The following is a 15,508-nucleotide window of genomic DNA, read 5'->3' as shown; positions in this document are numbered from 1 at the left end:
AGGATGGATGAGGAAGATCCAACCAAACCTACTAAGGAGTGATCAACGAAGTAAGTGGAAAACTAGATGAATGGTGTCTTAGGAGCCAAATAAAGAAACATTTCCAAAAGAAGGGAAAGGTCAGCTATGTCAAATGTAAATATGTCAAGGAAATGAGGACTAAGATGGTGACTGGTTTTGCAAAGCAAAGGGTAAAACTAGCTATGATTGGCACAGCTTTGGCAATTAGAAATCATTTCTTAATATGCTTCATCAGTGTTCAAGTTATAATATTCATGGAGAATAAACAAATGTCTAGCACTAGGGTAGAATAAAAAGTAAGTGTGAATGACTGTGGAAGGATAGTTAAAAACTATAACAATTAGTACAGAGGTTACACCATTAGTATTAAATATCAAGTACACTATTGGAAATTTAAGGGGAAAAAGGCAAGCAGAAGGCCATAGCCCTACTTCAGTAATGGTTTCAGTTGTGCATGTTCCATTTGGATCTTACTGAGAAAAGTAAACCTGACCATGTCAGTAATCTGCTTAAGAATTTCTCCTTGTTATTAAGATAAAGTTAAACTTACTAGTAGAATGCACATAGTCCATAGTGGTTTGACCCCTACCTCCTTCTTCAGCCTCATCTACCTGCTCAATTCCATCACAACTTGGAAGCCTAAGCCACCCAGAGCTCCTCTAAGGAGCTCTCACTTCTGTACTTCCCTCTTCTTCTACAGTTATTCACCTGCAGAAAAATTTTCCATTCTTCAGGACTCAACTCAGTTGTCTCCTTCTCTAAGCCTTCTCTTGTTTTTTACCACCTTACCTCAGGGTTTAATGTTCATCTCATTTGTTACCAAATCACCAAACAGCTCTATACTAGAATCATAGCACTCATCACTAAAAGTTGTAATTATTATCCTACTTTTGTCGCCTTCATGAGGCCAGTAAACCACATGAGAGCAAGGGCCATGACTAAATTTACTTCTATCTTTAGGACCTAGAGCAGTACCTCCCACAGGATATAGTAAGTGCTCAGTAACTCTCTGCTAAATGAATGAATAAACAAACAAAGATCATTCAACGGCTTTAGAGCCTTTCTCAGTGGAAACCTATTATTAGGTTTTTAGTGATTTTATTTCTCATTTTACTTTTGTTACACCTCATGAACATCTTTAATCAGATCTGTTTATTTTTATATGTTTAAAGAGGTATTAAATCTCAGTGAAACAGACTCTTAGAATTAAAGCAATCCTAACCAGAAAAGATGTAAACCTACTTGTTGAAGAAACAAAGGGAAAGGGCCCAAGGAATTCTCTTGCATAGAGCAAGGAATAGGTGCCCATCTCCTCTTGGCACGCCTGAGAACAGTTTCTCTAGTGTGTCTTGTCTTCAATACCTGAATTTAGAGAAAAACAAATACATAAATAAACAAAAGCATCACAGTCTATTTTGTGTAAAATAGTAGACAGCTCATAAAGCTAATCCTTCTTTAGAGGTTCAGTGTCAGGCAATTCCATGCTGAAGCTAAACCAGTTAGTAAAGTCTTTCTGCATTAGAAGGGTAAGAAAGAATATATCCAGATTTTATAGGTTTCAAGAAACAGAATTTCTTTTTGTACACCATTCTAACACTGACTATACTTTCATGTTAGGAAAATCACCATTATATTCTTAGGTCTTCCTGCTTTGTCCCAAATAGAGATATAGAACACATTCTCTCTACAACAGTCTCCAGATAGCACTTACCTGTTCTTTTAGTTAAAACCTCATGCCCTTAGGTCAGAGAAAGAAAATGTATGTCCTTCACTGCCACAGTGCTCTATCTACACTGTCCGACATGGTAGCCCTTGGCCACCATAAGTCATGTGATTATTTAAATTTAAATTAACTGGCATTAAATAACATAAGAAGCTCTATCCTTCAGTTGCACTAGCCACATGCCAAGTACAGAGTAGCCATTAATATTGAGCTACCATATCAAACAGTGCGGACAGTGCGCGTCTCTATCACGGGAGAAAGTTCTGTTAGACTTTTTAGTGATGTTCATCTCATTTCATGATGCAGCAAGGGAGATATTTTATTTCATGAAAATTAATGAATAAATAATTGCATTAAACATTTAGCAAAGTGCTAAGCTGTAACTTAAATTAGCTTTAGTGTTGATACAGTTAACACAGATTAGGAATAAACCAGTCTAAACCTTTCATCATTTTGTGACTACTTTCATAATGGCATTCCTCACTGTAAAGGCTTTGCATTAAAAAAATTCTGAATTCTATAATAGAGGGATAATCAAACCGACACCAGTGCACAAAAGACAATAGTTAGAATTTAGAGGTGGAAGAAGCCCTCACAGAGGAGAAATAATTTAGGTTGAATAAAGTAAAACCAAAACCAGAGTTCAACAAGTGTTAAGAAAGAGAGAGAGGGAGAGACAAAGAGAGTGAGAGGTAGAGAGAAAGATAGAAAAAGGGAGAGAGGAAAGGTGACAGGGAGGGAAGAAAGGGAAGGGGAAAGAGAAGGGGAAGGAAAGGAGAAGGAAAAGGGAAGGAATGAAAGGGACAGGGTAAAAAAGTGGAAGGGAAGGAAAAGGGTAAGAAAATGGAAGCAAAGTGAAAAGAAAGGAAACAAAATGAAAACAAAAGGGGAAAATACCCTATTTATCTTTGTTTCTCTTTGCAATTTTTAATGAGTATTTTAATGAAAAAAAATGCCTGAAAATATTTAATGTACTTTAAATACCTTCCTCTGATGTTCTAGCAGCACGGTAACCTCTTTCTGTTTCTGCTTCCTTTTGTCAGAAAGCCATATGGTAAATGATCTTTTCTCATCAGACAGTACAACAGCCCTGGCTGTGTACACTGACCCATCACTTAGAACTCTGAAATCAGGATCACTTGACTGGATGAGGTCTGCAGATCTGAAGCACTCTTCCAAATTAACTGCAAGTAAAAATTTCCAAGTTATAAGGTAGAAACACATGAGAAGAAAAAATGTGTTGAAATAATTTATATAATCTTTTTTAAAACCATGAAGTGGGATGAAATCAGCCAACCGCTTTGCATTTACCAGATATCTAAACCTGTTTTTTACATTACTTAAAAAATAATCATTTTCTTTCAGTTAAAAAATAATTATCGAGTGTATATTTCTATTAAGTAAACCTTTTATTAAATAAAGTTTTAAACCTTTATATGCTTCTAATAGACTTATGAAAATAAGTCTTCCAGTTAAAGATTTGGGCATGTTATAATCATGACAAAACTTAGCTACATGCCCCCAACACACCTGAATAAACATATAGAAGAGTTGCCCTAACAATACAATCTGAGGGTTTAAGATACACCTATATTTAGTGAGAAGTCATGAGCCAATGAGTGATGGAGTGCATGAGTTTGGTAAAGAGTCACATAAGAAAAATCTGATCTCCGAATTTTTCTTCCCACTGGCACTTTTCTGTACACAATTTCCCCTGCAGGCCCACGATACTCTGTGTGTTCCAAGCTTTCCAAGGCCCCACACTGAAACTCTACATTAAGTCTTTCTTCCCTGGGATTTCTGGCCTCTAGTAACGGGTAATAAAATGCATATAAACATTGAAATGTACATGTCATTCATCCCATTCTTCAACTATTTGTCTTAACAGAAAGCAAATGGATAAATTACTACTCCTATAAGTAACAACCTCTCAAAGGATTCATTTGCTCAGTCCACGAGTCATGTTTTCACATTAATTCAAATCTGTCACAGGTGGAAACATTTAGCAAAAAAATAAAATAAACATATTTAGGGCTGATGACATATTTCTCTCATCTTCACATTTTTAGCAGAATGATAACTTCTGGTTTACTCCCTGGAGGGACATCCCTTGTTAGTAGATTCAGGCTACCTCCAAAAGCCAAAGGTATTATATCATGCTCTTTCCAGCCTATGTAAACTAAATTTCGGCTTTAAACAGACTTTTAAAATTTCTCACCTCTGCCAATTATTTTGTCTGCCTCTAGTTTAGAAGGTACATTAAGTATCACCTTTTTGCAGGCTTCACCAGCAAGACTGAAGATCTAGAATTTAAAAGGTCACATTAATACAGTAGAAAATAAATATTAGAAAAACATAATCATATAAATAGATGTGATTAAAGAAGCAACTGACAAAGTCCAACACCCATTTATAATAAACCCCCAGCAAACTAGGAATAGAAAGGAACTTGCTCAATATGATAAAGTTCATTTATGACAAACAACAACTAACTTCATATTTAAAAGAGAAAGATTGAATTATTTCTTCTAGCATCAGGAACAAGACAATGATGACTGCTCTGCTCTAACTACTTCTTTTTTTATTTTTATTTATTTGTTTATTTATTTTTGTGACTGAGTCTCGCTCTATCACCTAGGCTGGAGTGCAACGGCATACTCTCAGCTCACGGCACCCTCCACCTCCCAGCTTCAAGCAATTCTCCTGCCTCAGCCTCCCAAGTAGCTGGGATTACAGGCGCCCACCACCATGAGCAGCTAATTTTTATAGTTTTAGTAGGGATGGGGTTTCACCATACTTCTATTTAACATTATACTGGAGCTTCTAGCCAGGAAAATTATACAAGAAAATAAAATCAAAGGCATCCAAATTGGAAAGGAAAAGGTAAAATTGTTTCTATTCACAGATGACATAAATTTGTAGACAGAAAATCCTAGGAATCCACTAAAACCTGTCTAAATAAATGAGTTCAGCAAGGCTACTGGATACAAGATGAACATGTGACTGCATTCCTGTACACTAGCATTGAAAATTTTGAAAACTAAGCCAGAAAATTGATTTGTAGAGTTTTAAGAAGAATAAAATACTTAGGAATAAATGTCATCAAAGAAATAAAACAGTACACACTGAAAACCGTAAAACATTGCTGAAGGAAATTTTTAAAGACCTAGATAAATAGAGAGATAGCCCATCTTCATGGATCAGAATACACATTCCCAAAATTAATTTAGAGATTCAGTACAATCTCTATAAAAATCCCAGATAACTTTTTTGAATACATTGAAAATTAGTCTTTATAGAAATACAAGGTACCCAAATAAAACTGAAAAACAAAAAAAAAATGGAAAGACATATTTACCAATTTCAAAACTTGCTACAAAGCTACAATAATCAAAACAGAGTGGTACTGGCAATACAATAAATATATAGATGAATGGAATAGAACTTAAATGCCAGAAATAAGGCCTTACATTTATGGTTAGCTTCCAGAAATTTCAAGAGAAATAAATAGTCTTTTCAACAAATGGTGTTGGGATGATTTGATCTCTTCCTGAAAAAAACAGTGAATTTGAACCCCTACCTCATATCATACATGAAAATTAGCTCAAAATGAACCACAGACACAAATGTAAGAAATAAATTATTTAGAGGTAAACTTGAGAGCAAATCTTTATGATGTTGGGTTAGGAAATGATTTATTATATACAACACTAAAAACACAGTGATAAAGAAAAGTTGTTAAATAATACTTATTCAAAGTAAAAACTTCTGCTCTCCAGAAAAATACCACTTTCTTTACAAAAGTGAAAAATATAACTCATGGGATAGAAGAAAATAGTTTCAAACCAATAAAGGACTGGTATCAAAAATATTTAAAGAATTCCTGCAACTCAATAATAAAAAGACAAATAATACAGAAAAATGGGCAAAGAATTGGAATAGGTATTATCCCAAAAAAGATATTAAAATGGCCAAAAAGTAGATGAAAAGATGCCCAACATCATTAGGTTTTAGGGAAATGGTTATCTAAATTACAATGCAATACCTACTTGCTAGGATAACTAAAATAAATAAGACAGAAAATAACAAGTATTGGTGAGGATGTCAAGAAACTGAAACCTCTACACGTTGCTGGAGGAAACGTAAAGTGATGCAGACACTTTGGAAAATAGTTTTGCAATTTCTCAAAAAGTTAAACATAAACTTAAATGATCCATCAATTCCACTCTTCCTAAATGAAATAAAAACCTATGTCCACACAAAAACTTGTCATGAATATTCACAGTACATACCATTATTCACAACAGGCAAAAAGTGAAAACAATCCATACAACAAAATTTACTTTTTTAAGTACTATGCATGCTACAACAAGGATAAACCTACAAAACATACTCAGTCAAAGAAACTAGACACAAAACAACACATACTGTATGATTTCATTTGCATAAAATGTCCACAATAGGTAAATATGCAGGAACAAAGTAAATTTCCATGGGAAGTGCTTGTAAATGGGCATGAGGCTTATTTTTAAAATGATGAAAAACTTCTAAAATCAGATTGTAGTAATGATTGCACATTCTTCAAATTTACTAAAATTCGCTGAATTGTACACTTAACAAAGGTGAATTTTACAAATGTAAATTATATCTCAATGCAGTTTAAAACAAAAAAGGGCACTGACGTTGATCAAAAAATGACTCTTTCCAGTTACTTCTACAAATTGGTAGTGAAAGGCCTTGTCAAATTTATAAATTCACAGAATTAATTTCAGCACAATAAAATGGAATAATAACCACAAAGAAGTATTTTATTTCTGATATAATCAAATATAAAACGGATTTCTGCACAAATTAAAAGATTTTAACTCATAGTAACACAACATAACTGTAAATATATCTATATACAAATATATACATTATCAAAATGATTCTAATATGTGATCTAAAATTATTGTACTTCTCAAAGATTCACCTTACCCTCACTTGAATTAGTCAGAATAAATAAAATATCTCAAAAATATGGACAAATAGGGCCAACATGTAACAATGCTGTTTAATTTAGATATAATAAGCCAAGAAGTCATTTTCAGAAAATCCTAACCAGATTGCAAACTGGGACAATGAAGTAATAAGTTGTTTGCCCTTTAAAAAAAATCATACATATGCTTAATTTAATATTTTCCTTAAGCATATAGTTGCCACCTTGGGATGAAAAATGGTTTCCTTCAAGAAACTACCCATTGGTTGAAATATATTGTAACTCTATAGTCGCTATTTTGGAATCCCAAAAAAATGTTACCCCCAATATACACTTATTCACTTCTCTTTTCAAAATATTTCAGCTAACTGAAATATTTAAATCAATTAGAACATAATAAATGCTCTGTGTCCATCTAGATCTTTAAAAAAACTAAATATTTTGCCATTTTTGCTCCATTTTTTAATTAAAATTTACAGATGTGGCTAAAGTCTTATGCTCTATTATATTTCCAACTCTTCTCCAGGGAATAGTTTTTTTCAGAAGTTAGAATTTATACTTCCTCAGTAGGATTTTATACTTTTATTATATAGTATATGCTTGGGCCTCTAAAATATAAGCTGGTATTGGGGAGTATGTGTTTATATGCATCCCTTTGCCATTTGCTTTTTTCACCCAACGGTATATTTGAGATTTTTCCATAAATGTACCACAGTTTATTATTAGTCATTCTTCTGTTGATGGTTATTTAGGTTGTTTTTCATTTCTTCTATTACAAATGATGCTATGTGAGCAGCACTGCCTACAGCAGAAATTACTGTGCCATACATGAACATCTTCCATTTTATTAGCTATTGCCAAGTTGCTCTCCAAAGTACTAATATCAATTTCTATTAATGCCCTCAGCATATTAAATCTCTCTATTTCCCATATCCTCCCTTACAAATAATTTTATGACTTCTTCCATGTTGCCAACCTAACGGCTGTTTTAATTTGCATTTTATTAATTTTTAGTGAGATTGACTGTATTTTCTTGTGTTTATCTGCCATTTATTTTCTGTAAATTGTCTATTCTTCTCCTTTAATCACTTAAGTTTGCATTTTTTAAATTTATTTTTTTCTTATAGCTTTACATAGTTTGCTTTTTACCTTTTATTATGAAATCTTTTGATAAACAGAGTGCTTCAATTTTGTTTTTTTATTTGACACATCGTTATTAAAATGTTATGTATACCAGATACTCAAAAACTTCAAAGTCCCCATTGCTCAATCTTCTTTTTTAAAGTAGTATTTTTGCTCTTTTTAGACTTTGACTTTCAAAACAATTTTATGATCAGCTGCCCAAGTTCTGTAAAAATTTCTTTTAGGATGTTGATGACATTCCATTTCATTTAAATATTAATTTAAAGAGGATTTGACATTTAGGGCTCTTGAGACTTTCCATCCATCAACATGATTCATTCTCAATTACTTATGAATTATGTTTCCTTTTTGCTGTTTCCCTCCCCACCCCCCCTTTGAGACGGAGTCTCACTCTGTCGCCCAGGCTGAAGTGCAGTGGCATGATCTCGGCTCACTACAATATCTGCCCCGGGGTTCCAGCAGTTCTCCTGCCTCAGCCTCCTGAGTAGTTGGGATTACAGGCGTGCACCACCATGCCCGGCTAATTTTTGCATTTTTAGTAGAGATGGGGTTTCATCATGTTGGCCAGGCTGGTCTCGAACTCCTGACCTCATGATCCGCCTGCCTTAGCCTCCCAAAGTGCTGGGATTACAGGCATGAGCCACTGCACTCAGTCGAATTATGTTTGCTTTTCAATAAAGCTTCGTAATTTTTGCTATAAAGGTCTTTCACATTTTTTGTTACATTTATCTTAGACACATTGATTTGTTGTTGTATGAATGGGATTCCTCTTAACATATTTTTGAGTTGTCCCTTGATAATATATACAATCATGTAAACATGTTAAGCTTATATTCATGAAACTTGCTTACTTTTATTAGTTCTAGTATCTGTCAATAGATAGTGTTGGATTTTCTATGTAGTTAATCCTGTCGCTGGCAAAATGACAATTAGGTTTATTTTCTTTTAATCCTACAAGTCTTTCATTATTGCTAATTTTTATCTGATATGCTTGTTAGGACCTCTTCTGGAATGCTGAATAGAAACACCTATACTGACCATTATGGATTTGTTTCTAACTTAAAGAGAATATTTTTTATAATTTTGCCATTAATTATGAGTCTTTTTCTTTTTTCCTTATAACATTCATTCATTCATTCATTTTTCTTAGATACGTTTCATTACATTAAGAGAGTTCACGCTTGGCCAGGTGCAGTGGCTCACACCTGTAATCCCAGCATGCTGGAAGGCCGAGGCAGGCAGATCATGAGGTCAGGAGTTCGAGACCAGCTTGACTAACATGGTGAAACCCCATCTCTACTAAAAATACAAAAATTAGCTGGGCGTGGTGGCGCGAGCCTGTAATCCCAGCTACTCAGGAAGCTGAGGCAGGAGAATCACTTGAACCTGGGAGGCAGAGGTTGCAGTGAGTCAAGATCATGCCATTGCACTCCAGCCTGGGTGACAGAGTGATACTCCATCTCACGAAAAAAAAGCTCATTCTCTATATTCTGAGTGTACTATGAATTATATGAATTCTTTTAAAACGAACTGTTTCCACTATTTCTGAAATAATTACTTTTTCTCTGTTGATACATTTTCTCTGTTGATACTATGTTAAAATACAATAATAGATGTTCTAATGTGAAACCATGTTTCCTTTCCTGAGATAAGCCTTATAGGAACATCATATATTTATGCTTACAAATATATTGGTTTGCTTTCAATTTATCTCAACATTTCACATATTTGTAAGATCAGGCTACTATTTTTCAACATCATACAATCCTCATAAAATGATTTAAGAAGAGTATTGTATTTTTCTGTTGTTTGAAATAATTTACATAAAGTACAGACTCTCTGTTCCATATAATTTTGAAAGAATTAACTTGTCATAAGCCCCGGCCTGGTGGATCTAAAGAAGTGTGTGTGGAGCTATCTGGCTTCTAATTCAGTTTATTTAATGGTTACAGATCTATTTAGATTTTGTATACCTACTCAAGTCAATGTTGGTTATGTGTATTTTGTAAGAAGTTGTCTGTTTTGTCTGTATTTTCAAATTAATTGGAATTATCTATTAATATTATTTTACTTTTTAACATTTGTTCTCTCCAAAACTGTACTTCCTTTTCATTCCTAATATTGTTTTATCTATGCCTTTTGTGTTTTTACTTGCTCAATTTGAGCAGAGTTTCTCTATACTCAAGAGGTTTGGTTTAGTTGATACCCTCTACTGCTCATTTCTTTCCTTTTTTAAAAATGTTCTTCCTAAAATATATTATAAATACCAAAGATTACATATAGCGTACGTGTGTGTTTTAATAAATAATAAAATGAACATTAGGGTATTCACATTCAAGGTTAAGAAATGGAACATCACTAATATTTTCAAAGTTCCTAACTACATAGCAGTAGTTCATTCATTTTCATTGCCACATAGGACATTATTAGAAAGAATGTACAGTTAATTCATTAATACAACTTTTGAAAGGGATAATATTCAATATAGACTTCAGTTATAGTATATTTCTTGAAACTATGAATTCAATTGAGATTATGTTTTTGTGAGGTTTGGCTGCATTATTGAAAATAAAATAAAGTAAAAAAATGTAAAGACACTAGTATATTAACGATGATGAACTAATGACCTTTAAAGTTATTTTATAATAAAAATAACTTCTGTATACAAGAGTGCCCATATTTTAAATTAAAATATAAAAAACTAAGCTTAAAAATGATAATGTAAAGTATTACTTACTGCAGCCTAAGCAAAATAAATTGGTTTGCTGCATTTTACAGTACTAAGCAAATTGTATTAATTGCATGATAGAAAGCTTATCAGACAAATCACTAAATCCTGATTGAAAAATTTAATGCCAAAGAGAGAATGAAAATTAAAGGTGTTATCTACAGTTGTTTCACTTTTATGCTAGTGTTTAATTTTTCAGTAAATACACAAAGTAGGCTTTCTAAAATGACACCCTGCTTCAGTAGAGAAAGAAGAAAAAGAATGGAAATTTATGGCATGTCTTAAATGTGAAGAGGATCTTCTGGATTGAACACAATAATTACAGAATTTTAACTCTTCATCTCTCCTGTGGCCATAAATCTTCTTCAGAATGGAAATATTACCTTTCCAATTCTTACCACTTCAAAAGTAAATTGCAAGATTTACTGCTCTGCATTCTCAGTACTTAGATGAGTATAATAAAGTTGTTTCTACCCAAACTCATTGTAAGATGGGAATTCCAGCTATCATACTTTCAATGGAAAGTATGATTAACTGCAGGTCACCACAGATACCATCTATGGAGCAGGACTGCCACATGAGAATTACAACAGGACCAAAGAATGTGCATGAGTTTACATTTATTTATTCAGAACGTGCTTCCGTATCTAGCTGTGTCTCAATAGGAACATCAACAATCTCCTTTTAATAAGGTAGCTGATAATGCATCAATCTAAATATATGTATACTACAATTTTGACTTTTTTAAGCTTGCAGTTTTAAAACTAGTTTTCATCTACTTCCTCTATTTGCCATAATCTTCTTTTAATGAATGGAAAAGTCTTTAGAAATTACTATACTACCTTTTATTTTAAAATGATGAATATAGCAACTATTATCAGAGCAAAACAATCACGCAAGTTTTTCTGGTACAGACTCACATTATTCACATTAACCCTATAAAATATAAAAATTTGGATGCCTATTTATCAACATAGGCTGCAGCCAGAGTTCATATCCTCCAAAGAGGAAAAGTACAGATTTGAGGGGAGTTATTTCAAATGTTTCAACTATTTTAGCTCCTTTAGGAAAGGAGCCCATTAAACAAAATGATGGATTAGCTGTGTCCAAGTATGTGCCATTTATAATGTATAATAGATAACATAATTCTTAAAGTGGATTTGGTAACAGTATCAACACATGTTTTTAAAAGAATCGTATTATTTGTAACAGGCAGAAGACAACTGATCTCATGAAAATTAGTTTCCACCATCTCTAACAATTCTGGTTACATTAAGAAGAAAATACACTTTCTGAGGCAATCAAAAACTTAACAATAGTGAGATGCTCTGATATACTTCTTTTTTAAGTATTCCCCTCTCATTTTTTTCTTTCTGCGTGTGATTATTAGAAATTGTATTTGCACTTTAGAGTGTGGTGGGGCACAGGGTGGGAAGGAGATACAGGAAAAGTGCAGAGTGGGAAAATTCCTCAACCTGTTGGGCTGCTTACTGGGAAGACTAAAATTTAACAAGTCTCAGATTCTTGTTAAAGACTTGCTTTGAAAAGCTGTCTCCTTAGAACAAACAATGTTTTAAAGATAAATAATGGTTTAAAGATACCCATTAAAGTCTCTATAAAATGAAAAGTGTTTCTAAAATGCTATGTCATTAATATTATAGTGAAAAGTTGAGAGTCGCATGAGTCAAAAGGAAGGAAATACAGACATGAGATGGTCAAGAGAAGTGTTAATTTACCCATTCGGTCCGAAATTGCAAGTGTTTGTAAATTGACAGTTGCAGATGAAAGCAATTGTCATTTTATGTACACTTTCGGATATTTAAGTTTCCAGATATTTAATCTAAACTCAATGGAATTATTTTTTTAAAAAAATCTTAAACCAGTATGTCCTAGATCAAAGCTGGAGCTTCCTCCATTTAGATTTACGCGCACCTTCTTCCTTGCCACAGCCCGACACCCCCACCCATGCCTTGCCAGGACATCTCCTGGTCTTCTATGGCCTCCAGAAGCCATGAGCGAATGCGAGAAAATCTGAGAGCAGCACCCGCAATTTCGTTCCCCATCCTCAATTCCCTCGTAAAGGAAACACAAAACCCCAAATGCATGCTTGTAAACTGAAAAGCTGAAAAAGCTTTTAAATACGTTACAAAAGAACACATTTTGCAAGCAGTTTGCATTTGTAGTCATTTCATAAGCTCAGATACTTTGTTGGAACAGTTCCCGGGCAAATAGATGCGCTTATTTGTCCAATTCCTTCTGCATAAACATACCGTAGATCATAACTACCAATCCCATATTCATATGTCGCTGACCTAAAGGGAGCACAACCCTTAGACTCACTCCCACTTGCCAGGGTGGAGGGCCGGGAAGCACTAAGAATCCACGAGACCAGATTCGACTCACTGCCGACGCGGATACTATACACCTCGCTCCCATCGGACCCCATGCACAACAGTGGAGGCGGGGAAGTCGCGGGTCCGCGGATCCTTTCTGAGCGTGCGGAATGAAACTCTGTTGAAGCCTGAAGCTTCGCGTGCAACCGCGCCGCCAGAGTTCCGAACACTTCAAGTCTCCCGTGTTCTCAGAGCATTGTCTCTAACTTCCTCTCCTAGAGGATTTCGTCCTGGGCGGCAGGTTCCCGGAGACTCGAAACCCCAGACTGTGCTCTGATCGCGCACTCCTCCAAGTACGACCCAACCCCACCGCATCCATCATCCCGCACCACTGTCACCCTCTACCCGTCTCCCCACCTCGGCCGCATTCCCCAAACACAACACGACCCCAACCCCCATTCTGGCCCAGGCTTCCCACACCTTCGCGCCCCGGGCACATCCCGCCCCCGGCTGGGAGGCTGGCAGGGGTGGACCGCTTGCGTGAGCTTCTGAATACCCTTTAGGGGAGATACCGAGAAACTCGCTTCTCAGAGGCAGCCCCACAAAGGGACCCAGGGACACAGCCCCAGGTGCACACACTAACGAACCCATCCAGGTCAACTGGGACCCAGAGCGGGGTAGGGGGCAGCCCCTAAATCCCATTTCACGTCTGTGCTTTGAGCTCTCAGGGATCCTAAAATACTGACCAACAAGCTCTCTTCCTCCCTCTCCACCCAAAGGCGCCGTCCAACCACCACCACCAGCAGCTCCACCACCTGGGGAGGAACGTGAATCCCAACCCCCTGCCCAACCCGCGACGGCGCCCGCCAGAGCGCAGCAAAGCCTGAGCGCGACTCAGAATTCCAACAATCGAACGCGGTGTCTCAAAACAAAAAGCTGAGTCCAGAGTCGACCGGCAAGCACGCGTTTTCTCTCCTCACTCCTGCAGGCCCGAACTTGGGGCTGCTACCAGACCCGCAGCATTGATCTGAGCCCCGGTGGTCACGTTTCGGCCCGCTTTGTCCCCAGCTCCGCGCAGCGTCCAGAGCGGATCCACCCCGGTCCCCATCCCAGCCCTATCCGGCGAGGTCTGGCTCACCACGAGGGTCAGCAGCAGCTGCCGGCAGGCAGCTCCGCGCACGGAGCGCCGGGGCCCAGCGGCTGCCATTGGGATGCAGGGCAGGGCCAGGAGAACGCGGGCGCCAGGAGGGTGCCGAGAGCGAGATCTGCTGAGGTGTGGGGCGCGGGAGGTGCTTTTCTCGCCGCTGCTTGTCTTTAAGTGTCTTTGGCCTCTCTCAGGCTTGCCTGCCCGGGAGCAACCTCACTCCTGAAACCAGATTGGACCCAGAGGACGCGGTGAGGCCACTCCTTGTTATTTCTCAAGTTTTATCATCGCCGGCACAGCTGAGGAGCTGCCCGAGCCTGCCCCTCTGCTCCCCAGCAGCCACCGGGGCGTCTGCGCTCGGGAAAGCGGTCTCTGGCGCACCCTCTGCCAGCTCTCCCACGCCCCTCGTCTGCCCCGCGGCGCTGCCGCCCCGCCCGGCCCGCAGAGAGGCCCTGGCAGGCCAGATCTTCCCAGGGCGGCACCATCGCCGGCGCTGCGCGGTGCATCTCAATGCAGAACCCCAATCCGCCCGCAGGGATCCCTGCCTCGACAGGGGCCCTGCTGGATGCCAGGAACACCCTTGTCATTGGATCAGCGGATCTGCCCTTCGACGTCTGAACAAATTCTGGCAGTGTTTTCAGATTAAAGCAAAATATATGTACAGTATTCTCTCCAGATTTGACTAACATGACAAAACACACGACAGAAGGAATTTATGCCAAATGGCGTGAATAAACAGGTTTTGGCATGTCAGAAATTAAAACCAAATATAAGAAATTCGAATCTAACCATTTTTACGCAACCAAAATACGAGTGATTACACTCAGCGCTCTATTAACTGACAGTTTGGGGGACTTATATGAACCTTCTAAAAACGACTTTGTCCTTAGATGTAAATTATTGGTTTACTACTTACTGGTACCAAAATGAAATTTTTCAGGTGGTCAAAGGAATATCTACCACACAAAACCTTCTAAAATGAGGCTTACAGATTCTACATCATGCAACGACTATTTATCAGGGCCCAAAGTCGGCCAAGCTTTGTGTGAGGGACTGGAAGAAAGGAAATGCATAAAATCCAGTTCCTGTCGGAAACAATTCCAAATCAGAAAGGGACGAAAGGCAATCATTCCTAGCCTACTAGGCTACACTTTTTCATAGAGATGTCGTTTGTAACACTAGGGATATTCTCTTATTTCTCTCTAAACTTACTTTTATGTTCCCAGAGCTCTCACCTACTGAATTCAGGAGGAAATCTCTCTCAGACATGTGATGCTACTCCTCGAAGTCCGTTCAAAAGTTTCAAGGTCAGGAATTTCAGACAGCCAAGTAATCATGAAAGGGTGGTATAAGCTTCATTCATCTCACTCTGGTTCAAGTCTAATAGACTCCTCATCGTCTAAGCCATGTACTCCCTGAAGTCTGGGGCTTCCCTGAA

At 37.3% G+C, this 15,508-nt stretch overlaps 1 protein-coding gene across 2 annotated transcripts in view; it reads right to left on the bottom strand.

Annotated features, from left to right (window-relative positions):
• Positions 1-14,208, bottom strand: part of DSC3 (desmocollin 3) — a 50,845-nt gene extending 36,637 nt beyond the window's left edge. Inside the window, exons 1-4 of one of the 2 annotated variants that reach the window (XM_033178069.1) lie at positions 14,065-14,208; positions 3,963-4,047; positions 2,729-2,928; positions 1,264-1,383 (exon numbers count right to left, since the gene is read on the bottom strand). In XM_033178069.1, coding sequence (XP_033033960.1) covers positions 1,264-1,383; positions 2,729-2,928; positions 3,963-4,047; positions 14,065-14,133 — 474 coding nt within the window. In that variant the 5' untranslated portion in view covers positions 14,134-14,208. The remainder of the gene's footprint in view (positions 1-1,263; positions 1,384-2,728; positions 2,929-3,962; positions 4,048-14,064) is intronic. The other variant, XM_033178070.1, reaches the window with a different exon arrangement.
• Between the last annotated feature and the right edge of the window lie 1,300 nt (positions 14,209-15,508).

The sequence above is a fragment of the Trachypithecus francoisi genome, unplaced genomic scaffold (genome assembly GCF_009764315.1).
Source record: "Trachypithecus francoisi isolate TF-2019V2 unplaced genomic scaffold, Tfra_2.0 Lachesis_group19, whole genome shotgun sequence".
Lineage (NCBI taxonomy): Eukaryota > Metazoa > Chordata > Mammalia > Primates > Cercopithecidae > Trachypithecus > Trachypithecus francoisi.
Note: the sequence above shows the minus strand (reverse complement) of the source record. Positions and strands in the feature narration are given on the sequence as shown.